Here is a 26284-nt window from a genome sequence, read left to right on the forward strand (position 1 = left end):
AGCCAGGTCACGGAAGCAACCTAAATGCCCATCGACAGATGAATGGATAAAGAAGATGTGGTACATATATACAATGGAATATTACTCAGCCATAAAAAGGAACGAAATTGGGTCATTTGTTGAGATGTGGATGGATCTAGAGACTGTCATACCGAGTGAAGTAAGTCAGAAAAAGAAAAATAAATATCGTATATTAACGCATATATGTGGAACCTAGAAAAGTGGTACAGATGAACTGGTTTGCAGGGCAGAAATTGAGACACAGATGTAGAGAACAAACGTATGGACACCAATGGGGGAAAGCGGTGGGGGGGTGGGAGTGGTGGTGTGATGAATTGGGAGATTGGGATTGACATGTATACACTGATGTGTATAAAATTGATGACTAATAAGAACCTGCTGTATAAAAAAATAAATAAAATTAAATTTAAAATTTAAAAAAATTTGAAGAAAATGTTGATAGATTCACATAAGTGAATATATCTATAATAGATTCAAATGAAAAAACAAGAAAACTGCAATGCATGGAAATATTATTTTAGGAAAGATTTATATAGCTATGACAGTAAGCCTTCCTATTCAGGAACTTGGTGTGGCCTGCCATATGTGCAGATCTTATTTTGTGTCCTTCAGTAAGATTTCACATTTCTTTTATTTAGGTTCTTTAACATTTTGTTAAGTTTAAAATAGTGTGTATTATAAGTGGTATATTTTCCCCTGTCCATTTCTAACTGGCTACTACTCATATTAAAAATAAAAACAATAAGAAAAACATAAACAAAACCCAACTTATCAGTTTGTGTCTTACGTAACTTTATAACTTCTTATAAATTCTTATACCACTTTATAAATTCTCTTTTTAATTTAGTAATCTTTTACTAGATTCTCATGGGTTTTTGAGACCTCTACAATTACAGACAAATTATGCTTTTCTAATATTACAAAATTATTTCTCTACAAAATTATTTATCTATTTCATCAGACCGGATCTCGACAAACAATGAATCACATTATTAAGAGTAAGTATCTCCTGTGCCTGATTTTAAGGACAGAGCCTCAGAAATTTGCCATTTAGTATGATATTTGCTAAAAATTTTTGGTAAATGTCTTTATCATTATGCAATAACTTCCTTCCCTTCCTAACCTACTTAGAAGTTCTATTAGGAAAAGTTGCTAAGTGTTATCAGATGCCTTCGTAGCATTTTTCATATAACCTAATTGTTTTTCTCCTTTAATTTGCTGTTGTAAAAAATTCAAGTTTTGTTTTAATTCAGACTTCATCTTTAATACTTGACAATGAGACTGCCCTAAGACCAGAAAGCGCCAGATGCCATCCAGAAGCGACTGGAAGGACACTACATAATGCCTCTCTTTGTCCTGATGAATGTTTTGGACACTGAATTCTGCTTTTTCAAATATGAAAATTGCCGCCCCTCCTTCATTTTTGTTTGCATTTTCCCAATATCTTTGTCTATTTATTTTTCAAATTGCTTGTTATCTTGTTTTACAAGTGTTTCTTCAAATAATACACATTTGAATCTGACTTTTCAGCCCATCTGACAGTCTCCGTCTCCTGAGTTCATTCACGCTTAGGGAAGTAATTAATGTATTTGGTTTTATTCCTTCCATCTTAAATACAATCTCACTTTCCTTCTTCTTACTTTTGCTGAATTAGCCATTTTTCGTCCCTGTCATTTTTTCCTGTTCCTTTTTCCTCCCTGTCATTCCTCTGTTTGCCTTTCTTTCCAGTCAATTTTGAAGTCCTACTGTGCTTTAAAGATCAGCTCATGCCTACATATTCCTGAGTCATCTTCAAATATATATATTCTATCAAAAGAAAATAATAATGTTATACAATATGTGGGGGCTTCCCTGGTGGCGCAGTGGTTAAGAATCTGCCTGCAAATGCAGGGGACACGGGTTCGAGCCCTGGTCCGGGAAGATCCCACATGCCGGGGAGCAACTAAGCCTGTGCGCCACAACTACTGAGCCTGCACTCTAGAGCCCGCGAGCCACAACTACTGAGCCCACGTGCCACAACTACGGAAGCTCACACTCCTAGAGCCCGTGCTCGGCAACAAGAGAAGCCACCGCAATGAGAGTCCTGCACACAACGAAGAGTAACCCCTGCTCGCCACAACTAGAGAAAGCCCATGCACAGCAACGAAGACCCAGTGCAGCCAAAATTAAATTAATTAATTTTAAAAAATGTTATACAACATGTATTTTTATACTATATGTATTTTTAACACACATGCATCAAGCATCTATAGCTGCTCACACCTCCCTCAACCCCAAACAGGATAGAAGCTTTAGTTCTAGGTTACTGTTAAGTTTTTCTTTAAAGGATGACTCTTCTATTTCAAAAGTCCCTACTTAGCATTTATATGACAAAGTCCTAGTCACATTATTATTATCTATTTAACTTTAATAATACATATATTGCAAGGTTCGTTGCTCCCATTATTCCTCTCCTTTTTGTCTTTCCCTATCTTGGGATTTCTGTTCTGAACCAACTGTCATTTGATAGAGTATTTCCCCAAGTGTTGTCCTCAGATAGGTACATGGACAGAATACTTTTTAAACGCCTGCACTTCTGAAAATGTTTATTTTGCCCTGACAAATGAATGATATCTTTTCCTGGTTATTAATTTTGGGGCCTTAGTCTTCTTCCCTCAGGATTCTACAAATGTTGCTCCAGGAATTTAACTGTTAGTGTTGCTGATAAAAAAAAGTCTGAAGCTAATTGATTCTCTTTCCATTGCAAATAAATAATCTGTTCTTTGGGTCTCAAAACTTTAAGATTCGTCCTTATCCTTGGACTTCAGGAATTTCACCAACATGTGTCTACACATATATTCTTAGGTTAATCCTGCCTGGGACTCAGAAAGACAATTACTTCTCTACTTATTTCTTTTCTACCTCCAGACTCCTTTATTTCATGTTATGACTTCTGGATCTGTCTTTTGAATTTATCTCTAGATAATTCTATTCTACATTGTCAGGTATATCTTGAGCTTCCAGATGTGACTCAAGAAGTATCATAATCTTTACCTATTTAATTTTTTAATCAAAAATTAAATTTGTTGTATACGAAAGCTGTTAAGAGTAAATCCTAAGTGTTCTCATCACAAGAAAAAAATTTTTTTTTCTATTTCTTTAATTTTGTATCTACAGATGATGGATGTTCACTAAATTTACTGTGGTCATCACTTCATGATGCATGTAAGTCAAGTCATTATGTTGTACACCTTAAACTTACACAGTGCTGGATGCCAGTTATATCTCAGTAAAACTGGAAGAAAAAAATTAAATTTGTTCTGATTGCAAAAAAAAAAAAATCACCTCATTTCATGGGAAAATACACGGTCTTGCCGATATTAAAAAAAAAAAAAAAAAAGGAAAGTAAAGCTACAATTATACACCCATTAAGCAAACAAAGTAAAAACAGAGATGCCAGGCTCGTTCACACTGCTGATAACCACGTAATGTGGTTCAATCTTTCTGGAAAGCTATTTGGCATTGAAGGGCAATTACCAAAATGTGTTTAAGTCCACTTCTGGAAAAAGCTTTACAAAGTGTAATGACCTACACAAATTTAAGTTACTGATTTCCCCAAACACACATTAACCCAAGGTGTTGCCTTTCCCTATCCCCCCAAACCTGCATTCAGCAGCAGCATTTTGTCTCTGACACTGGCTCCTTGAAAATGGTCATAAATTATCACAAATGGTAGAAGTTATGATCCTGTTTATGTAAAACACACACAAAACAAAACCCAAAAACCCAGGTACTTGTATATGTACATATGTGACTATTTACAAAAGCACCGAATATGGTCTGGAAGGATACATGCTAAGCCAGCTGACCTCAGCTTCTAAGGAGGGGCACAGGATGGGGCAAGGTTGTGACTAAAGCACATTTTCACTTTTCACTCTGATCTCACTCTGAGAGTGTATCTATGTATTACTTACATACTTTTCAAAACGTCCTTCCACTAATCAAAATAAAGTCAACTGGAGTTGGGAATTGTCTATTTAGGTGCATCCAGCTACCTCCTGAACTCTTGATATCTGAACAACTGCCCTTCCTGAAGTGATTAAGATTCCCTTGATTCCATTTACTAGAGCTGTTCTTAAAGTAATGGTAAAATTCTGGCACTACTGCAAGGTTATAATTAGGGCTAGGAGACCCCAAAATACCTACAGCCTGATCTTAACCAAATATCCCTCCTTGTATGGATATTAGAGAAAATGTGCACAGACTAATATACTAGTACAGATAATTTTAGACTGCTGGGCTTGGCTGAATGGAATGCTCCTTTCTCAATGTCTAATTAGGCCTGAATAGTTTGACCAATTTAGATATTCACATCTGCTTATTTCATCCCTCCAACAATCAAATTCAAAGTTCAGATGTTATCATGAGAGAGAAAGGTTATTTGAATCAGCACTCACTAGCCTGTAGCAGGGGAGATGAAAACAAGAGAAACCACAGGGGCACTTTCCCCCATGCTAGTGTGCAGCTGGCCCCATCTTAGTCCTTTTCTGGCCGGGACACTGGCCCTGTGACATGACCCACTGTCCTTGGATCTATGCAAGCTTTGGCATGTCCTGTTCCCAGGCAGAGGAGGGTGAACAGGAAATGGGAAAGGTCTGGCACTAGACGGGCATCTTTTAGAAGAAAGACAAGGCTTTGGCCCAAGCCACAGCACATGAATTTATACAGTGTAACCATGTCTCCATTGAAGTCTCTTCCTCCTCACAGACCGGTCCCTTGCGAAGTCTCCTGACTACAGTGACACTGGTCTAACCCAATCAGATCAGCCCAGCTCGGTCAGTCAATAGCTTACAGATGGTCAATATAAGTCTTGGCTGTTACAATCGAAGTGGGATCTTATTTGCTATAAAAAAAAAGTATAAAAGCAGGGACTACAAGTCACCTATAATAATGAAAACTTGGACACAACTCCGGAGCCCATCAACAGGGAAACACCTAAGCAAACTTACTTCTTTCTTCTCCTTCAAAGGCACACCTCAGAGATATTGCAAGTTTGTTTCCAGACCACCACAATGAAGCAAATATCATGATAAAGCGAGTCATACAAATCTTTGGTTTCCCAGTACATATAAAAGTTATGTTTACACTATACTGTAGTCTATTAAGTGTGTCATAGCATTATGTCTAACAGAACAATGTACATACCTTAATTTAAAAATAAAAAACAAAAAAATTACAATAGTAACATCAAAGATCACAGATCACCATAACAAATGTAATAAAAGTTTGAAATATTTCAGAAATTACCAAAAACGTGACAGAGGCATGAAGTGAGACGTGAAATGTTGTTGGAAAAATGGTGCTGACAGACTTGTTCAACACAGGGCTGCCACCAACCATCAGTTTGTAAAAAATGCAGTACCTGCAAAACCCAATAAAGGAAAGTGCAATGAAACAACATGTGTCTGTAAATAAGATACATTAGTAAATGTAGCAGCATTGAAAAACAGAGAATGGTATAATAAAGGGACCAACATATAAAGGAATTCCTGAAACAAATATAGCAGACGGATTCTGATCCACAGAAAAGCTGATCGTGCCACACAGGCAAGATAAAGGGCTCCATGAGAAGTGGACGGGACCCCAACCAAGCCCCAGGGACCGCCCAGAGGCAGAGTGGCAGGGAGTGGGACCGAGGGCAGGCTGTGAGGCAGGCAGAGGGCATGCAAAGCTCCCATGAAAGTCAGGCCCAGAGATAACTGCTCAGAGCCCCACAAGTTCCAGCCAAAGACGTAAGGATGAGAAAAAGTATATCAGAAAGACTCCAAATTACCATTATGTGCAGATAGGATTTTGAAATCAACAGAAAAGCTATTAAAAAACAGAGTCCAGTAAGATGGCAGATAAGATAAATATTCAAAACAACCAATTAAATACAAACTCTATATAATCAGTCAGGGGGAAAAAAGGTATTTTTCAGAGTAGCAGTAAAAAATATAAAAATGTAAATACAAAATATAATACAGCTGGAAAATAAAATCTTTGTAAATTAAGACCTCTCTGAAGAAAATTACAAATCTTGTTGCAGGGTGTTTTAAAAAATCTCAGCAAGTGGAGAAATGCCATACTTCTTTCTTTTTTTTCTTCTTCTTTTTTTGATGGGTAAGAAGTGGGTTTATTTAGAGAGAAACACACTCCCCAGACAGAGTGGGGGCCGTCTCAGAAGGCGGGAGGCCAGAAATGCCATATTTCTAAGTCAGAAGATAATACTATAAAGATAATGATTCTCCCCAACTTAATCTGTACATTTAAATTAAAAGCCCAAAAGGTTTCTTTTGGGATTCTGAAAAACTGATACTACGAATTATCTGAAAAAACACAATCAATAATTTAAAAAAAAAATAAGAATGAAAATGACCTATCAGATAATCAAAATTTACTGCAAGGTTAAAAAGAAGGCTGATATCAAAAACAGAATACCATTTCCACACTGATCAGATTAGCAAAACAGTTAAAATTTGATGATGCCCAGTGGTGGCAAGGGCACAGAGTGGCACTTACTCTAAGTGGGACTGAAAACTGGTAAACTTTTTTGGAGGTCAAGTCACATCATATGTTGAAATTTTTTATGTTTTTTAAAATTTTTAATTTAATTTAATTTAATTTTGTTTCTAGAAGCTGCACCACGCGGCATGTGGGATCTTAGTTCCCTGACCAGGGATCGAACCTAAGCTCCCTGCACTGGAAGCGCAGAGTCTTAATGACTGGACCACCAGGGACGTCCCATATATCGAAATTTTAAATGCACATAACCTTTGAGTCAGTAATTGTGCTGAGAACTTACCCATCACTATACTTGAAAAGTGTGCCAGGATACCTGTTTAAAGATGTTCATCGCACCTTTTCTTTGTAATAAAAAAAGAAATGGAAATAACCTAAATATCCACCTGTGGGGACTTCACAAGTAAACTCTGACACACCCACATATAACATAGTATATTATGGAGCTGTTAAAAAGAACGGGGGTAGATCTGCAGGTGCTGCTAGTGAAAGACTTTTCTAAGGTCTATGAGATGAAACAGCAAGGGGTGGAACACTGCAAACAATTCAATCTCACTGAAAACGTTTATACTGGTATATGCGTAGGAATATTTTGAAGGAATATCTGAAAAACCATTAACAGTGGTTGCTTTTGGAAAGAGACATTAGAGGTGGGAGAGGAGAGGGAGACTGCCTTTTCATTTTTTAGATCCCTTTCTGCTGTTTTGAACTTTTTATTTGCATAATGCTAAAAACTGTGGTTCCTTCCGTTGTGGTACTGGCACAGGAACAAACAGAGATCAATGAAACAAAACTAGATTTCCACTAGTGTGTGTGTGTGTGTGTGTGTGTGCGCGCGCGCGCGCGCGCGTGTATACACACTAGTATATATATTCTAATACATATTTGAATAAATGATAAACTGTTATTCATCTGGAAATAATAATATAGTTAGACTTTAGGTCATCAAGAAAACAGAAACTGGGATTTCCCAGGTGGTGCAGTGGTTAAGAATCCGCCTGCCAATGCAGGGGACACGGGTTCAAGCCCTGGTCCAGGAAGATCCCAGATGCTGCGGAGCAACAAAGTCCGTGCACCACAACTACTGAGCCTGCCCTCTAGAGCCCGTGAGCCATAACTACTGAGCCGACATGCCACAACTGCTGAGGCCCGTGCGCCTAGAGCCCGGGCTCTGCAATAAGAGAGGCCACTGCAATGAAAGGCCCGCGCACCACAACTAGGATCAGCCCCCGCTCGCCACAACTAGACAAAGCCTGCGCACAGCAACGAAGACCCAACGCAGCCAAAAAAAATAAAGAAAGAAAATAAAATAAAAAAGAAAATCAGTTATGCATCCGGGGGGAAAAAAAAAACTCAGGTTAAATTCCCTAATTCACACCTTATACCCACATAAATTTTAGAAATAAATCAAAATTTAGAAGAAATAACAATGAAACACCTGAATTAGATAAAGAAGACCAAGGGATCAGAGGGATTACTTTCTACATTATATACGTCTGCACTGCAATGTCTTTCATTACCCATGAAAACAAAGACTGTCCCACTGCAGGTTTGGGAGTGGGGAGATATGGCCAAGTTTTAACAGCATGGAGCATACAAATAAAATAAAATCAGACACTAAGAGCAAAGCCAGCCTGTAACTAGGCCCTAATCTTGGTTCCACCTCCTCCTGCGGATGAGCGAACGCTCTCTCACTGAGGCACGATGGTCCCCTGAGCAACTCACTCAGCAGGAAGCCAGGGGACGATCGGCACAGGATGTTAAGTAGACACTACAAAACAAAGTCCTGGCCTTCTCCTCTCCCCCCTTGTTCCTGTTTTGGTGACCTCCGTTTTCCACTTTTTACATTTGTTCTGGGGGTGCTTTTTTGTGGCCTTAGGCCACATCTTAGGATCTGAAAATTCCAAACTAGGAGCTGCTTTCGACCACTGTCCCCCAAGATATACTTCGTGGAACACTATTTTGGAAGATGTTAACAGAAACAGCAGGAAAAAAGCTCTCTTAGGCAAATAAGGCTGGGAAATGCTGTATAACTGCATAACCTCCTCTTGGCGGGGGGGGGGGGGGGATCACAAAGTATATTATATTTGCATATTAAAGGCACATCTGTAAAGAAAACAGTTTTATTTAATACCAAATGTCTCCCAAGTTTCATTTTTGCACAATGCACAGACACTTTGGGGACAATGTATGGTTAAAAAACAACATTCCACAAAACAATGTGCTAGATTCTGCTCTCGATCATCCTAAAGGAAAAGTAATCCACAGGACACTAAGTCTCTAGAAGTCTCCAGGACTGGCTGGTACTCTCTCCCAATGGATGAGGAAGCTGCTCTAATTTTCTTCTTCCAGTAGGTTCTCTGATTTCAGCTGGGTCTTCCTTATTCTCTCCAAGTTCAGTTGTTGGTATTTTCTTTTAAAAAAGCCACACTAAAACAAAGGGAGGGAACCCAATTACAGGCCTAACCTAACCATCTGTTTTAGAAAACCATCTACCTGGTTGTTGCCAAAATAGCCCCCATGCTCCTCTGCTTCCTCTGAATCTCTCCTGATAATCCAATCCTTCAAGACCCGTCTTAAATACTGCCTTTCCACAAGCCTTTCCTGTGCTCAGTCCCCAGTCAGAAGTGATTTTCCACCTTCCTCTGAATCCCCAGAGCACTTTAACATTTTTAACTTAACTAATTCTGAAAAGTACTACAGTTTCAGCTGTACTGGGTCATATATCCATGTAAAAGTACTCAGCCTACTGGGCTGAGGGTAGAAAGAGATCAAGTACAGCCTCCTACGCATCAAGAAACTCACAACCTAGTGAGAAGAGAAATAACTGGAATATAGTGTGACGACTACCCCTTGGAAGGGTTTCTAGAGGGGAGCTCAAAGGAAAAGCATAAAGCTCAGCTCAGAGGACTCAGGAATCTCTGGGCTGAGTTTTAAGGGAAGAGTGAGAGCAAGTCAAAAAGAAGGAAAGGGCTTACGGGTGTAGAGAGCCTAACTGCAAACATAGAGACACGAACCTATCTAGTTCAGTGTGTTGAGAAAAAAGCAAGACTTAAGGGTGGAGAAAGTAGAGGCCAGAGTGGAAGGTCTTGAATAGCAGTGAAAGAGTATGAACATCAAAACAGGGGAAGGAAAGGAAAGGACTTAAATAGGGGAACGACAATCAGGTTCGTTTTAGGAAAATATCTCTGTACTCCAATTCTTCAATTAGATCTTTATCTTCTTCAGACAGAAACTGTCTTACTCATTTGCCTCAACAGTCGCGTGGTTGAAGGAAGAGGGAAAGGTGGTCACAAGGCCAGGGAAGCTGCTCTAGGTCAGGGGCTGGCTGTCCTAAGGAGGACTGTGCCCAACACCAGAACCTTTATGAACATGAGTGGAACCGACCTTGACTAGGATGACTATAATCACGATCAAAACCAGAAGGCCACCAACACTGCTTTTAATAATGAGAGACAGAGAATACGCCTCCTCATCTTTCAGGAAGATGACAGTGATCTGGAACAAAACAAAGAGATCATCCAATAAGTCAGGTAAGGCAAAATGAGAAAAAAATTTCACGTTATTTTAAGGAGCAAAATGTGAGAACTTGGCAACATACAGTGTATTGATCAAAACTGATGACAGGGGACTTCCCTGGTGGCGCAGTGGTTAAGAATCCGCCTGCCAATGCAGGGGACACAGGTTCAAGCCCTGGTCCAGGAAGATCCCACATGCTGTGGAGCAACTAAGCCCATGCGCCACAACTACTGAGCCCACATGCCACAACTACTGAAGCCTGTGCGCCTAGAGCCCGTGCTCTGCAACAAGAGAAGCCACTGCAATGAGAAGCCCATGCAATGCAACGAAGAGTAGCCCCCACTCGCCGCAACTAGAGAAAGCCCACACGCAGCAACGAAGACCCAACACAGCCAAGAGTAAATTAAATAAATAAATAAATAAATAAATTAAAATACTGATGGAATTTAAAAAAAAGTGTACACACCAATGGTTTTTAGTATGTATATAAAAAAAAAAACTGATGACAGTAAGGCAAAAAGCTAAACATTTCCTGATGCAGCATCTAAAAATATCTGATGAGATTTCTGGTTTCTGCTTCCACATGTAAGGAGCTTGGAAGTCACCACTCCATGCTAACAAGTAAAAAGCTGAACAAACTGAAAAATCAACAACAATTTTTGGATCCCGAAGAGAGCGGAGGCCACAAGGCAAATTGCTGCCCCCAAGAGCGGAGGGAGAGACAGAGAGACTGACCCAGAGAGCAGAGGCTCCCCAGCACCAGGGAAGGAAAACCCGAACCGCAACTGGCAGGCGGCTGCAAGCGCAGTGCTGACAATCCCGGGGCTTAACAAGCTCCAGGAAGCCCAGCCGCGGGGCTGAGCTTTCCTCCGGGAGCTTGACCAGCTTCCCACAGTAAATACTGGAGAAAACACCCTTCACGCTTCCAGCAGGGGGAGGGGAAGAGGAACCATTTTGAAATAAGCCAGAGAACTCTCATCTTAACAAGGCCTGTCCTCAGGGGAAACTAGTTAACTAGCCTAACCTGCTGGGTAATATCAGAGGCTAACTGTCCTGGGGGAAGGGAAGTACCCAACTCAAGCCCACTCTAGCCATCCTGTCCCACCTAATGGGGTTGAAAAAGACTGAGAAACAGGGGTGAAGTTCGCAGTCCAGAGGCACAGGCTCATTAAAAGACTGAGGCCTAATCACAGAACGACAGCACACTGCCTCTCCCCAACACCTCACCACATTCATGAAGGTCCGTCTACAGCAGTTCCTTTTACCTGGTACAGCGTGTCCAGCTACCAAGAGAAAATTACCAGGCGTACCAAAAAGCAAAAAAACACAACTTGAAGAGACAGAGCAAGCATCAGAACCAGACACGGTGAGAATGTTGGAATTATCAGACCAGGAATTTAAAACAACCATGACGAATATGCTAAGGGCGCTAATGGTTAGAGCAGTCGGCACGCATGAACGAAGAAAAAGAGCAGACGGGCAATGTAAGTGGACAGATGGAAATCCTAAGAAAGAACCAAAAAGAAACGTTAGCGATGAAAACCCGCCGTGACAGGAAATGAAGAGTGCTTATGATGCGCTCATTAGTAGACTGGACATGGCTGAGGAAAGAATCTCGGAGCTAGAGATAGCAACCGAATCCTCGAAAAGCAAAGAAAACAAAACTAAAAACAAAACGAAAGAAAAAAGAAAACAGAGCACAGGAAAATTATCTGATGACCAAAATACCTTATACAAACTATTTTGCTCTCTTATCTAGGAGAGTTAAGTCTGCCAGGAGACTGTGACCTTCTGTTTGCGAGAGAGAGAGAGAGACAGAGAGAGAGAGAGAGAGAGAGAGAGAGAGAGGGAGAGAGAGAGAGGGAGAGAGAGAGAGAGAGAGATTCTATATTAAGGAGTCTCTGACAGTTTAATAGAGGGTCCCAGCAAATTAAGATCTCTAGGTTTTAAAGAACACTGAAAGACGGAAAATCAAGATTTTACATCCAGGTATGCCCCAAGCTCACCATCTTCAAAATGATTTCTAAGTCCCTTCCAACTCTGTTCTGACAACTCTTTTTGATTTTCCCTAATGACTGATAGGACATTTTCTGACACGAAATACGTGACAAAGATAAGGGTCTGCTCTTCACCAGACTAACGTCAGTGACACAGTAATAAATGCAAAATGGCATCCACGTGTACTATTGAAAAGCCCTTCCATTAGAAGTCATCCCAGCATTGCTGTCCAGAGGCCCTCTCCATCTCAGGGCTCAAGTGGAAAACCCAGGGGATGTGCTTCCCAAGTGAGACCCAGACATGGCCCTTCCAAGTTGTGCCCAGCACACAGACCATGGCCAGAAGGCCATCAAGACATCTCTGCCTGCCCAAAACACTGAATTCCCTTCATCCAAGTGTTCAAGCACCAAGGTCAGGGATGCTTTGGAGAGAATTTCTGTATGGGATGCAAGGCTGGACAAATTTACCTTTGAGGCCTCTTCCAATTAAGTCATAAACACTTCCAAGGGTTGACCCTCCAGGCACTGTTTAACTCATACAAGCTGAACTTAAGTTCTGGGTCTTGGGAATAGCGAGGGAGCAACGCAACAGAGAAGAAGAACAGGAAGAGAGCTGGTTTTTTCCTTCATGGAAGAGTAAAGTGGGGGGCAGTGGGGAGTATGGGGAGAAGACTTGAGAACCTGAGGTTTAAGAAAGTAACGAAAGGAAGTCCCAAGATGACAGTAATGTAACATGTCAGGTTTGAGTAGAAGTACTCCTATTTCTCAAAGCCTCTTCCCTTTTTCCTCTTCCAAAACCACAGGTTCTTAAAGTGCCCTAAAGGTGTCCTGGTAGAGGTGAAGGGAGAAGCAGGACACAGAATACCCCTGCTTGTAGCAAACACTCTTGGTGGCCCACCCAACAGCCATTCTCTCCTTTCCTAGTTTGTTCGGAAGTCATGACTGGTCTAAGCTGATCATGACAAAGTCATCCCGCTTTGCCAGTGAGCTTTGCCAGTGACTGACACGAGATCTAGTTCTCACTAATAAGTTATAAGGAGATTATCTGCTGGGAGTTTTTAGGAAAATTGTCCTCCTTGAAAAGGGAAGGCTGGAATTCCCTGGCAGTCCAATGGCTAGGACGCTGCGCTTCCACTGCAGTGGGCATGGGTTCAATCCCTGGTTGGGGAACTAAGATCCCACATGCCACACATAGTACAGCCAAAAAAGAAAGAAAGAAAAGGGAAGACAAATGAGGAAAAACTCCTTTTGCTACTGACCTCTTGGCTTCCTATTTTGTATACTGCCATGTGAAAATATATCGCTGGGAGAAGTGGAAAGTGGCAACTTTGTGGCAGCCACAAGGGAAGGCGTCCCCAGCACACGGACGGTAGAGCACAAGATTCAAAGGAGCCAGGCCGTTGACACCGGTCTGCCTCCCTCACTGGATAAACAACAGAGGCCTTTATGGCACATTAGCGCTAGTGTCTTACAGCTGAAATGTAAATACTTTGCTTGGGGTCCTGAATTTTAAAAAAGGAAAATCATCATGGGGACTCTATGCTATAGAAATAAAAGCATCAGTAAGTAAAAGGGGGAAAATTACACATAAATTATTTAAGAATGTGCATGTAAGAAACTGTTAACAGTAATTCCCTTTGGGAAGAGGGAATCAGGGGTGTGGAAAGGGGGAAGTAAAGGAACCATTATTTTTTATTTGGGATCTTTGTGTAAGGCTTGGATTTTCTTGCTTTTCTATTTAATAAAAAAAATCTGAACAATGGGATAACGGGGCACTTCTCTTTCTTCCATATCATTTTCTGTATTAGAGATACTTAAAAATAAAAGGAAATGTGTTTCCTGACATGTTTGGAGAACTGCGCCTTTCCCCTCCTCCAGGGAGGAAATCAGAGGACCTAATGTTTAGCGATCCAGCCTCACCCTCTTGACATTCCTTCCAATACTGAATCATGCCTAACTACAGAGCTCACAGATGGACCATCTCTGACTCCGGCAGCACATCTAGGTGAGTGTCAACAAGAATGACAATTCAGGGTGGCACACACAGTATTCGGCCCACAGATCACAAAGGTCAGTCTGACTTGCAGTCGTACTTCTGCAAAACGAATCCAAGGGTTCTAGTACTTAGTCTAAGACTTATAAAAAAATTATGCATTCCTGAGTATTGTAACCGTGCAACATTGTAACTAAACACTGATACCACACACTAAGAAGAGAGTTGTTATATACCCCCTCCCCAAAAATTTCTCACCTAAGAAATTAAAAAAAAAAAAATTTTCAAATCAAAGTATATACAGCTGTTGATTCCAGCCTAGTTATTTCAACTGAGACTTCCTCTGCTTAGGTCTCTTATTCAGTTGCCTCATTTCAGAGACAGAAAAATTGAGGCAGAAGCTGAGTAACTCAAGGTCACGGAGGCAGTTGCTGGCAGAGTCAAGATCAGAGGTGATAAGACTAAAACGGGAAGAGGGCAACAGCCAAGTGTCTGTACGGGGGCGCTAAGGCCAGGCACAGTTTTCCCAGGACATCACCCAGAAAACAAGAAGACAGCCAGGGATTACCTTAGTTCTATGGTTCTCTGCATTGAGCCCCTCATATAGAGATTTGTTGAAAGATATTTCACCAAGGATCTGCAGCTCAGTCACATCTCTTCGTAACTATAAGATGGGGAAGGAAAAAAAACGAAACACATTTTAGACATGGACTTACTGTTCTTTTTTTTTTTTTTTCAGTTAACTGTTTAAAAAGTTTTTATTGGAGTATAGTTGATTTAAAACAGACTTACTGTTCTTGGACAGCACTCATCATCTGTCCCTTTAAACATGTTCCTTCTCCAGTATTCCTCAGCAACCACAAAGTTACCCAAGCAAGAAACCTGCAGTTATACCTCAACTTCTTTTCCCTTATCCTTTACTTCATGCCACACCCTCATCAACCTACCCACATGCCCCAAGTCAGTTGTTGATGATTCTTTTTGTTTTTTAGCCTCTCTTGCACCTGTCCCTTTTTCTCCATCCTCATTGCTACCTCTTCAGCTCAGATCTCATCATTCTCACCTGGATCATCACAAGATGTTAAACTAGACTTTAGTCCCTACCTTTGAATGAGTCATCAGGGAAGGCCTAAGAGGTAACATGTGAGTTAAATACAAGAAGAAACCACATACATGGAGATCTATGAGAAAAGCAGTGTCATGCAGAAGGAACAGCAAGTACAAAGAACCTGTGGCCAGAACAATATTGGCAAACTGGAGTATAAGAAGCAGGGAAGAGGCGAGAACTAGGAGATTAAGTTGAAGAAGCAAGCAGAGACCAGATCACAGGGTGCCTTGCACACCACTGAAAAAGACAAATTTTAATCTAAGTGTATTCAAACTTTTTTAAAAAGCAGATAAGTGGCACAGTGTCTTCTTTTAGAACATAGCTGTTATATGAAGAACGTTTGTAGAGGGCATGGCAAAAGCAGAGGCAAGAGCAGAGAGAAGGATACTGCAATAAACCCAGTAAGAGGGGTGGCCTGAACTACAACAGCACCAGTGGAGATGGAGAGAAGTGAATGGATTTAGAATATACTGGGGGGGGCAGGGGGTAGAATCACAGAGCTTGCTGCTGGAACAGATATGGGGATGAAAGAAAAGGAATCGCAAGTAATTCCTAGAATTCCTAGTAAGTAACCCGAATAAGTTACCCTAGTTAGTAACCCTGAGTAAGTGGGTAAGCAACAGGTTGGGATAGGAGGTGGATCAAGAGACCTGTTTTGGACATGTTATATTTGGAGACGCTATTATCCTTCTTAGGGTAACAGCAGGATAATCAAATCTCAAGTACCTGTTCTGATTGACTCAAGGAGACCTCTGCAGCCACGGTTACATTTTCTTTATCCGAGGTGACGTTACAGCTCACTGAATGCCATTCTTCCACGTGCTGGAAGAAGGTGTGTGTTAGTTGGCACAATTCCTCTTCGGGTGGAAAAGCCGGGAACTTTAACACTTGGCACACAGAGCACCTCAAGGCCCCGGAATAGAGAGTGTGAGCAGTTTCTGCGCTCACTTGGCTCGAGCAAAGCCGCAACCCTGGCAAACGTGACCCAGTGTAGAGGCTAAGGGGCGCCTTGGGACAGCCCTGCCTGTGCTTTCAGGGGAAACCTCGGAAAAGTAGAATCCGTGCGTCTCACGTCACCCGCTTCAGGACCTCTCCCTCCCTGCCGCCCCGCCCCGGCCTCTCGGACGACCGCGCTCACCTGAACCAGATCGCTCCCACAAACGCGCTCCGGACTCTGGGTGCACACAGTGTGAGCCTGAAACAAAAGCCATTCCCGCGACGCAATGAGAAAGCCAAACCGCCATACTTATCCGCCCTCTCCCACTTCCCGCGAGACCCATCGTGATTTGCGGGCGCTAGGACCCGGCGGGCAGGCGAGCCGGCGCTCGGGTCTGCGTCTCTAAGAAGTCTCGCGGTGTTTGCATTTGAACTGCCTGGCGGGTGCCGGCGATGGCGGCGTCACTCCCGCGACCCGGCAGTCGGCTCTTTCGAACGTATGGGGTAGCCGGCGGCGGGGGGCCGCGGCGGCGTCCGGGCCAGGCAGCGGTGCAGTGGTTCCCGCCGCAAGACCGGAAGCGTTTCTTCAGCAGCAGTAGCAGCGACGCCAGCGGCGGCGGCCCCTCGAAGTCTGTCGTCTCCGACGATCCTGACGACCCCGACTTCCGCGGCAGCCCGGTGGGTCAGCGGCGGAGGCGCGCTGGCGGCCGACTCTCCAAGGACCGGCCGAGTCTGATCGCGACCCCGAGACGCCTGAGGCTGCGAGCGCGGTGCCCGCAGAAGTGCAGCACCCCCTGCGGCCCGCTCGGACCGCCGCCCTTCCCCAACGGCCACCCAGGCCTCCTGAGCCCGGACCTCAGTGTGTGCGGCCAGCCCAGGGACGGCGGCGAGCTGGGCACCAGTGCCTCCCTGTTGAGTTCTCCGGCCTCTCCCGGCCCCGGGTCCCCTGCCCCACGAGACAGCATCTGCGCCGACCCCCCCGCCTTTCTGGATGCAGCCTCTGAAGCTCCGAGCGGCTTCCAACTCCCAGAAGCCTCCCTGGACCAGGCACCTCTCCCCTCTTCCCAGGAGGCAGAGACAGCAGGAGGCAGGCTCACCAGGTTGGCCCACCAAGCCCGTGCCAGCCTCAGGTCAGCTCTCTGTAGCTTTTTGGACTCAGGAAATCCTGAGGATTCTGAGCCTGGGCCAGATGGGAAGAATATGCGGGAGTCCTGCTGTGACAGGGAACTGGTAGGGAGGAGGCTGGAGAGCCCAGGTTTATCCAGCACGGGTAAGAAGAGGGCCACAGACCAGGACTCCGGTCGAGAGGCTGGGTCTCAGGAGGCTGTCCAGATAGAATACGGGGAGGCCCGTGGGTGCAAGGGTGGTATGGCACCTGGGAAAAGCAACAGGCCTGAGAGAACCGGGCCAAGCCGGAAAAGGAAGCATCAAGAGACAGCAGAAACCTCCCTCTGCCATCACCACCAGTTTAAAAAAGGCCAAAAGATGGAAAAAGATTCATTCGTCACCCAGGACCTGACTCGTTTACAGAATGCCTGCTCTTGGACCAAAGCCAGGGCCTCCTTCGGCTTCCACAAGAAGAAGATGGTGACCGCCGTGTCAAAAGTGTGCAGCGTCTACACCATTGCCAGTTCTCTCTCTGAGTCCCTCATATCAGAATATTCAAACCTTCCTGTCACAAACAGAACAAACAGTGCCCTGGACCCTTGGCACTTTTCCTCCATGTATTTGCTCACCCCCTTAAAGACACTACATGCCACAGAAAAAAAGGCATCTGATGCAGAAAAGGTTTATGGGGAATGCAGTCAGGAGGGTCCTATCCCCTTCAGCGACTGCCTTTCCTCAGAAAAACTGGAATGCTGTGAGAAGATTGGGGAAGGGGTGTTTGGTGAAGTGTTTCAAACAGTTGCTAACCACACACCTGTAGCCCTAAAAATCATTGCTATTGAAGGACAGAAGTTAGTCAATGGAGCTCATCAGAAAACTTTTGAGGAAATCCTGCCAGAGATCATCATCTCCAAAGAGTTGAGCCTCTTGTCTGATGAGGTATGCAACCGTACAGAAGGCTTCATTGGGCTGAACTCGGTACACTGTGTTCAAGGATCTTACCCTCCCTTGCTCCTCCAGGCCTGGGATCGCTATAACTCAACCAAAGGGTCTGCAAATGACCGGCCTGACTTTTTTGAGGAAGACCAGCTCTTCATCGTGCTGGAATTTGAGTTTGGAGGGATCGACTTAGAGCAAATGAGAACGAAGCTGTCCTCCATCGCCACTGCAAAGAGCATTCTGCACCAGATCACCGCGTCCCTTGCCGTGGCAGAGGCATCGCTGAACTTTGAGCACCGAGACTTGCACTGGGGGAACGTGCTCTTAAAGAAAACCAGCCTCAAAGAGCTCCACTATACCCTCAATGGGAAGACGAGGTCCATCCCCACCCGAGGGCTACAGGTCAACATCATCGACTACACCCTGTCACGCTTGGAGCGGGACGGGATCGTGGTTTTCTGTGACATTTCCATGGACCAAGACCTGTTTACAGGAGAAGGTGACTACCAGTTTGAGATCTACAGGCTGATGAGGAAGGAAAACAACAACTGCTGGGACGAATATCACCCTTATAACAACGTGCTCTGGCTACACTACCTCACAGATAAGATCCTGAAACAAATGACCTTCAAGACCAAAGGTAACACCCCTTCCTTGAAGCAAATGAGGAGAAAGATCAAGCATTTCCATCAGACTATGTTGAACTTCAGCTCTGCCACAGACCTGCTCTGCCAGCACAGTCTGTTTAAGTAAGCTGGGGTTGCTGACCGCCCCCAAAGGAGAGGGCACAGGTCTGGAAGCCCCTGATGCTGTTTTTAACCTCTATCCCCACAGCAGGGTGGGATTCCTGTTCTTACAGGTTTCCAATCAGCTTTTCAAACAAGAATTTTGTTTCCAAGTGGAAGCTGAAATGTTTGTTGAAATGTTTAAACTTAACAAATATTCTTTAAAAATAAACTATACATGAGAACAAGTGTTTACAACTGAAAAGCCCTCTTTCTGTCAGCAGACTCCGTTTTGTAAATTCCTTTCCACATTTTCCTTTTTGAGCCTTGACACTTTATGTAGCCTGAGCAGGAAAAAAAAAGGAACGCCCAAGGCCTCAGCTGTCACACTGATCAGAGCCTGTCGCTGTAGGTGTTGTAAGGCTGGCTTTGACAGACGAGCCAACTGAGAGCAAAGAGGCTGTAGCGGAGCAGAGTCCTGGCAGACAGACTGCAAGGCAAGCGGGAAGGAAGATGGTAGGCAGTTTATAGGGGGACATGCGAGAAATGCCACATGTTTATCAAGCTCATTTGCCAGGCACAAAGAGAAGCAGAATTTATCGATGATTTTCAAATGGAAAATAAATTTCTCCATGGCTACTCAAAAGGTTTGAATTTTGCTTATTTTTTCATCAAGGGAAGAAAAACTGGAATGTCACTTTAAGGGCTGAGTGGTTAATATTCCTTGTGAACATGACTTTGGTAATTTACGCCTAAAATGTGTTCCCAGGTTAACTAATCTTTTTCTACTCCTTTTCTAGAGTTCTAGTTTTTATACCTTTGAGAATCCACAGTCACTCTGGAAAGAGATGTGATGGTGATATAGAACCGCCTCTATGTACCTGAGTCTTGGTCAGGTTCTTCACTCTTATGACCTGGAAACCTTGTAATTTAACTGGAACACAAATTTGCAGCTGGAACTCGGCTCCAAAGAGGTTCTCCCCATGTATCTGCAAAATAAATCAGAGTGGGAAGTCACGGCTGGTGTTGCTTTGCCACCTGTGGCTTTGCAATGACAAGCACGGCACTTACATTGAAGAGGAACTCTTTGTGGTGGGAAAGCCCCTGGCTTGTGTTCATGTACGTCACTGATGGTCTGCATTTGAGAGGACATGGGTTAGGCCTCAAGGCCCCTTTCTCATTTTAAAAAACCTCAGTGCTACCAATTGGATACACTAGGACAGAGGGCACCTGATCCTTAATAGGGATCAAAGATGAATATCAAAATGTAAGGTGGTGGTAGGGCAGGTGGGATCAGGTTAGAATATTCGAATTCTGTATATTTGGGCTGGTTCTGTATCTAATTATAATGCCTTAGCGTGGCCTTACTTTTTTCCTTCCTTTCTTCCCAATCCCATAGCCCCTCTCTTCCCTCCTTAGCATCACATCAGTTCCCTTTTGTATCAAGACCAGTTGGCACTGCTCCTCCTTTGATTATGACCATGGGGTTTCTAGGACCCAACTGTTAGTGCCCTAGACATCATTGGGCGCCGGGGTTCTAAGCAGCCTCCTCTCAGGGAAGGGCAATGCCCACATCTACCCTGACCACAAGTTCCACCCACAAGAGAAAATGCCTGAAGCTGTCCCGCAGGTGTGGGCCCCTTGGAAGTACTTACTTGGGAAGAACTGCAATGAAGGCATGTTTGAAATGAAGGCTGTGGGTCTTACTGACCAAAGACCTTCTTTCATTGGAACTAGGAAATAAGAATGTCAGTTTATAGCACACCTGCTTTGTACACATGGCTTCTTACCTTGGCTTCCTGGGATCACTGGGGGTCAGATAGAAAAGACTCTGGGAGATAAGCAATTAGAGTGCAGAAGACGCTCCAGAAGACCATACTTAGAGAAACTGATTTTAAAAGGGTTTCTCAACCTTGATAATATTGACATTTGGGGCCAGATAAGTCTTTGTGAGAGGCTGTTCTGTATATTGTAGGATGTTTAGCAACGTTCCAGGCCTCTACCCACTAGATGCCAGTAGCACCCGCCCCAAGTGGTGCCAGTCAAAAGTGTCTTCAGGCGTTGCCCCTGGGGGCAGAATCACCCCTGTTTGGGAATTTTCCCAACACCGTACCCGACTCTACCCCAAACACAGAGGTTTTGCAGAAGACAGAGCTTCTCCGAAGTTAAATGAACCAGAATTAGAGCTCCAGTCCAAAGCTCATTCTTCCAGACCATACCATAGTTTTACTTTGTCAGTAAAAGAACATTTTAAATATCTTCGGTAACAAGAAGGGAAAGCCAAGTCACAGCAGGGACACACATGCCTTCTCAGGGCTCACTGAGGTTCCCCTTCCTGGGCAGTGAGGGAGGCAGAGCTATTACGCACGCACATGGGAGGGAGGCTTCCTGCAGGGCCACAGGCTGGGCCTGCTGTGACCCAGGCGTTACTTACTTGGTGACTGTCACAGTGATGTCGGCTGTCCTGTCTGGAAAGGCACTCTCCTCCAGCTGCCAAACTAATGAAAAGTTTGCCTGTTTAAACAAACAAAAAAGGTCACTTGATTCCCCTTTATACCACTCACAACTCAAACTGCTTCCTACTAACTAAACAGACCTGGGAAACATAATTCATACTCCTCATGTTCTTGTAGCACAGCAAGCTTCAAGGTCCGTTATTCCACGTTAAGCCTCACAATGTCAAGATGGAGTAAGTGGGGCAGACAGGATTATTCCCCTTTACAGTTGAGGAAGCTGCTTCAGAGATTTCCCACAGCACAGAGATTATCAGTGGCAGATCAGGGACTCATAACTTCGGGTCTGATGCTCCTTCCATACTGCCCCCAGCTTCACTCTGCTGTACTGGGGTGCGTCAACCATTTATCTGTGGCTGTATCCCTCACCCCCACCACTCCCTACTTTCAGAGCACACTTGGCCGCTCTGAGCACTCTAAGGGTGGAGACCGCAACTGAGATTCTAATGAGACTGGGAAGTAGAAGACACCAATCCCAGGGTAGTGAGAAGAGTCAGCCAATCAAAACAGACTCACAGATGACCTCTTGAGTATGGGGTGACCGATCTTGCAGTTCATGACCAGGACAGAAGCAGCTGGTTTAGGGTCATCGCACTGAATGTTTGGAGAAGGAGGCTGTTAACATAAAAGACGTTTTTGTTTTGTTTTGTTTTTGACATTGATTTTAAAAGGCAAAAAAAGGAGCAGTTTCCTTACACCAATTCAACATGCCAGACGCCCTGCCAGGAGCCAGGGACACAAATAAATTAGACTTTGTCCTTGTCTCCCTCACAAGCTGGGCAGAAGGGCTCAATACTAGATGGTTGAGGAATTTAAATACAAGGCCTAAGGAGTGGTTCTGTGAGAGCAGTACAGAGAAAAGCAGTAGAGAAAGATGAGGTCCAACCAGGAGGATTCAAAGTCTTCATGGGAAAGGAGACATTTGAACTGGGCCTTGGACCAATGCAGATTTCATGTACTGAGCCAGGCAGGAGGGCCAGCATGAGCCCAAGCACTGCCATGCAGCCTTTTTCAGCCACGGTTCCTCATCCAGACCACTGAATACAGAAAATGACTTGAGTCATTTTCTTAATTTCTTAACTATTTTCTTAATTCTCCCAAGGATGTTGCATCTAGTTCCATTCTAGATGCTTAGGAGATCATGGCATTCTTCTCATGTATTGGACGCTGTCTTAGCCCAAATAGCCTCAGACCACTAGGGACACACTCGTAGGATGACGAAGCCAGGTTTGTTGGCTCATTACAATGAGGAAAACTGCACTGTGGTGTATCTCACCAAACAAAGGAAAAGATAGTTATTAAAGGATTCTGGGGAAAGGTGGAATTCGGGGAAAATGTAAACAAAGCAGTGTTTTGATAGGCCCAAAACAAAGCAGGGCTGTGTGTAAAAGGGCCACTCAGCATCAGGTCTGGACTGCAAAGTGGACTCAGGTACCCATTTCCTTGGAAACTATTAAGGTGAATGTGAAAAGTTATGTCCAGAAACATTTTATCTGAAGCTCCAAGCCTCAGATGGAAAATGACAGTGCTTCTCTTTGTCAAAGTGGCTTAGACTCTCCAGGCAAGAGTAAGATGGTTTCATAATTACAGATAAAACTTCAAACAGCAAAGTTGCTGACTGCCTATGATTTTAGGGAACAAAATTTCTCAGTGTTACAATACTTTACAGCTGCAGGGTGTCCTTGGGAGAAATACTGTTTCCTAGTATCTTGCAGCTGGTTTTGAGTCTGTGCTCCCAAGCTGATGAAAGGCTGAGCAGACTCTTACTTTCCAGTCCAAGCTACTTTATTAGAGATTATTTCTCTCTCAGAACTCTAGTTAAGAAAGGCTGCAAGGGGACTTCCCTCATGGCGCAGTGGTTAAGAATCCACCTGCCAATCAATGCAGGGGACACGGGTTCGAGCCCTGGTCCGGGAAGATCCCACATGCCACGGAGCAACAAATCCCGTGTGCCACAACTGCTGAGCCTGCGCTCTAGAGCACGCGAGCCACAACTACTGAGCCCGCGTGCCACAATGACTGAAGCCCGCGCACCTAGAGCCCAGCTCCGCAACAAGAGAAGCCACCGCAATGAGAAGACCACACACCGCACGAAGAGTAGCCCCCGCTCGCCACAACTAGAGAAAGCCCGCGCGCAGCAACGAAGACCCAATGCAGCCAAAAATGAATAAATAAAATAAATAAATTTATTTAAAAAAAAAAAAAAGAAAGGCTGCAAGCAAAAGGAGTGATTGGGCAGCAAAATAGCACCATTGAAGATTTTTAAAGCAGAGAATGACATGATTGGATCCACGGCATATAGTTGGATTAGAGGGGGTATCCATCTAGTTAATAATCATTTACTGGATGGACCAGGGTGAGGCCGGAGGCATAGTTAGGAGGTTGCTGTAACAAAGCAAGTATGCCGGAAGGGAAAGCCACGAGCAGTGTGGTTCCCAAACTACTGTCATAGTTACCTTTTGTATCCTCTTAAACTGCAAGTTTCTGGGGTAATTCAAAGCCATGCTTGTCATGTAGGAATCTTCCCCAGAGTTAATTAGGCTAATGTTCATGCTCAGCTCCTTTGTGAGACCCACCACCAATTCCTGCCTGCACAGGGTAGGCAAATAGATAAATGTTACCAGTTTAATCTGTACAAACCTCAGTGCAATACAACAGCACCTTTTTAACTAACTTCTTAGATAAATTGCTTAAAGGATACATTTAGCCTAGATTTTCTTCCCCTCAACATAAGCAAACATCTGGACTGCCATACCTCAGCTGCTGTGTGACATGACCACTTATGTAATGTTTACCATGTGTCAAGGACTGTGTTAAATGCTTCACACGCTCAGTCAATCCTCGTAATAACCCTATGAAATAGTACGGTTGCTCTCTGTTCTATAGAGAAGGGAACAGAAGCCAAGGGAGGCTAACTAGCTTGCCTGAGGTCCAGCAGCCTCAAAAGGGAGTTGGGAGAAGTGGATCTAAATCCTCTTTCTACCACCAATGCACTGTGACCCTAGGCAACGTACTTCGTGACACAAATTCATCCATCTCACATACATTTACAGAAGACTTTCTCTGTGCCAGACACCCTGCTCGACATGGGAGAAACAGCACGCTGGGGGACAGACGCTGCCCCTGCCCCGGTCTTGGCCTCGGCCTTCCCACCCACAAAATCATCCCGGCCCTTCCAATTTAAAGGCTGTGGGTTAAAACATGAATCTGTTCAGCCTGGAGAAGACTTGGGGACATGTAAGTGCTTCTTTCCATCCGCTGAGGCACCATGGGGCCCCTCAGTAATTGAGACCTACAGGGAAACATATTAACAACAAAGAAAACTTTCTAACCCTCTGAAAGGTTCAAAGATGGAACGTGCAGCTCTCGAGAGTAATGTGACCTGTGTCTTGCTGTGTTGTTTTTGTTTTTATCACAGCTGAGAAAAGGATAGATTTGAGGGCTTGAGGGGGCAGAGGCAGAGCCTGTTTGGGAGATGATACAGGCCTGAAATCAGACAGTAGTAGTGGGGATGGGGAGGGGGTAGAAACCAGAGGTGATAAGGCCGTGCTTGCAAGCAACACAAAAAAGAGAGAGGAGTCGAGGATGCCTCCTGAGTTTCCAGCTTGGATGACCGAGTGGGGCTAGTCATGAGGGGGAGAACACAGGGGGAAGACCAGAGGGCGGAAGTTGATCAGATGGGTTCAGTCCAGGGCATGATGAGAGGTTCCCAGAGGATAGGAAGGCAGAGATGTTGAAATGTCAGTAAGGTATCCTGTTCTAGAGCCCAGGAGAGAGATCTGAGAGTCACTGGAATATTTACCAGGGGTTCTCAACCTGAGGGCCGGGGCAGTTTCAGAGGGCCCCAAATGCAAACACCAATGTATGCAAGTGTGATCTTTTAGGGAGAAAGCTCTGTAGTCTCCCTTAGATTCTTTAGGAGATCCACGTCCACAAAAAAGGTCAAAACCATTGAGACATTTGGATGCTAAGGATTAGGTTCAATACTTTTGAAAAAAGAAGAGACTGCTGGCTGTGAACACTAGGGGGTGATGTAGGGCCAGCTGTTTCACTGTCTACTTCACAAGGACGTGGCTGGGCCGGCTTTCTTGGCTGTAATTAATTCCGTTAGAAACAACTGCGTCTCCTTGTTAGGCTGGCTTCCAAAGCACCCAAAAGCCTTGAATTGGATCCTTAGTGACTGAGAGGGGCAGCGCTAAGCCATCCACATCTGAAACGCCAGTCCTGCAAATGTCTATGAGAAGGCTTACCAGGACTCAGAGAACAGTGCTCTTCCCCAGAGATGCCAACTCCGGCCAACTGGCCATCAGTGCCATGTTACACACACAGCACTAGGAGTCAGGGAAGGCATTTTAAGACCATCACATGTCCAAAGCCAAACTCATGATCTCTTCCTCCCCACCCTGCCTTCCAAAACAATTCTTCCAAAAGCTGCCCTAATTCAGTTCTTGACATCACCATCATTCTAGAATGCAGTGTGGTCCAACAGAACTTCGGCAGTAATGAAAATGACCTATTCTGTGCTGTTCAATACCACTAGCCATATGCGGATACTGAGCACATGAAATGGGCCTAGTGCAACTAAGGAACTAAAATTTAATTTTAATTAATTTCAATTTGAATAACCAAGTGTGACCAGAGCCTATTGTATTGGACAGCACAGTTCTAGATGCTCAGGCTGAAGTGTTGAAAGACTTCTTAGACCCCTCTCTTTCTCTCACTCCCCACATCCAATCTGTCATCCAATCCTGTGGGCTCTAACTTCAAAATATAACCACCTTCATTGCTACCACCCTGGCCTAAGTCACATCACTTCTCACCCGAGTTACTACAATAGCTCCCTACTATTGCCGCGCCTCCTCCAGTGTAGGAGCCTACAGTCTACT

The 26284-nt window shown here is 44.2% G+C and overlaps 2 protein-coding genes across 2 annotated transcripts in view; one reads left to right on the forward strand and one right to left on the reverse strand.

Moving 5' to 3' along the window:
* Window positions 1-8655: 8655 nt before the first annotated feature.
* Window positions 8656-26284, reverse strand: part of ITGAE (integrin subunit alpha E) — a 68843-nt gene continuing 51214 nt past the window's right edge. The window contains exons 21-31 of the mRNA XM_036836310.1: window positions 23855-23987; window positions 21915-22013; window positions 21320-21399; window positions 20541-20618; window positions 19957-20020; window positions 19767-19874; window positions 16317-16373; window positions 15905-16000; window positions 14639-14734; window positions 9949-10059; window positions 8656-8991 (exon numbers count right to left, since the gene is read on the reverse strand). Of these exons, the coding sequence (XP_036692205.1) occupies window positions 8896-8991; window positions 9949-10059; window positions 14639-14734; window positions 15905-16000; window positions 16317-16373; window positions 19767-19874; window positions 19957-20020; window positions 20541-20618; window positions 21320-21399; window positions 21915-22013; window positions 23855-23987 (1018 nt within the window). The 3' untranslated portion in view covers window positions 8656-8895. The remainder of the gene's footprint in view (window positions 8992-9948; window positions 10060-14638; window positions 14735-15904; window positions 16001-16316; window positions 16374-19766; window positions 19875-19956; window positions 20021-20540; window positions 20619-21319; window positions 21400-21914; window positions 22014-23854; window positions 23988-26284) is intronic.
* Window positions 16334-19526, forward strand: HASPIN (histone H3 associated protein kinase). The gene has a single exon (XM_036836296.1). The coding sequence runs from the start codon at window positions 16568-16570 to the stop codon at window positions 18911-18913; it is 2346 nt and encodes a 781-aa protein (XP_036692191.1). The 5' UTR covers window positions 16334-16567; the 3' UTR covers window positions 18914-19526.

The sequence above is a fragment of the Balaenoptera musculus genome, chromosome 20 (genome assembly GCF_009873245.2).
Source record: "Balaenoptera musculus isolate JJ_BM4_2016_0621 chromosome 20, mBalMus1.pri.v3, whole genome shotgun sequence".
NCBI lineage: Eukaryota > Metazoa > Chordata > Mammalia > Artiodactyla > Balaenopteridae > Balaenoptera > Balaenoptera musculus.

Excerpts from the sequence above, each read along its gene's own strand:
- HASPIN (XM_036836296.1), top strand. The coding sequence starts at position 16,568 with ATGGCGGCGTCACTCCCGCGACCCGGCAGTCGGCTCTTTCGAACGTAT.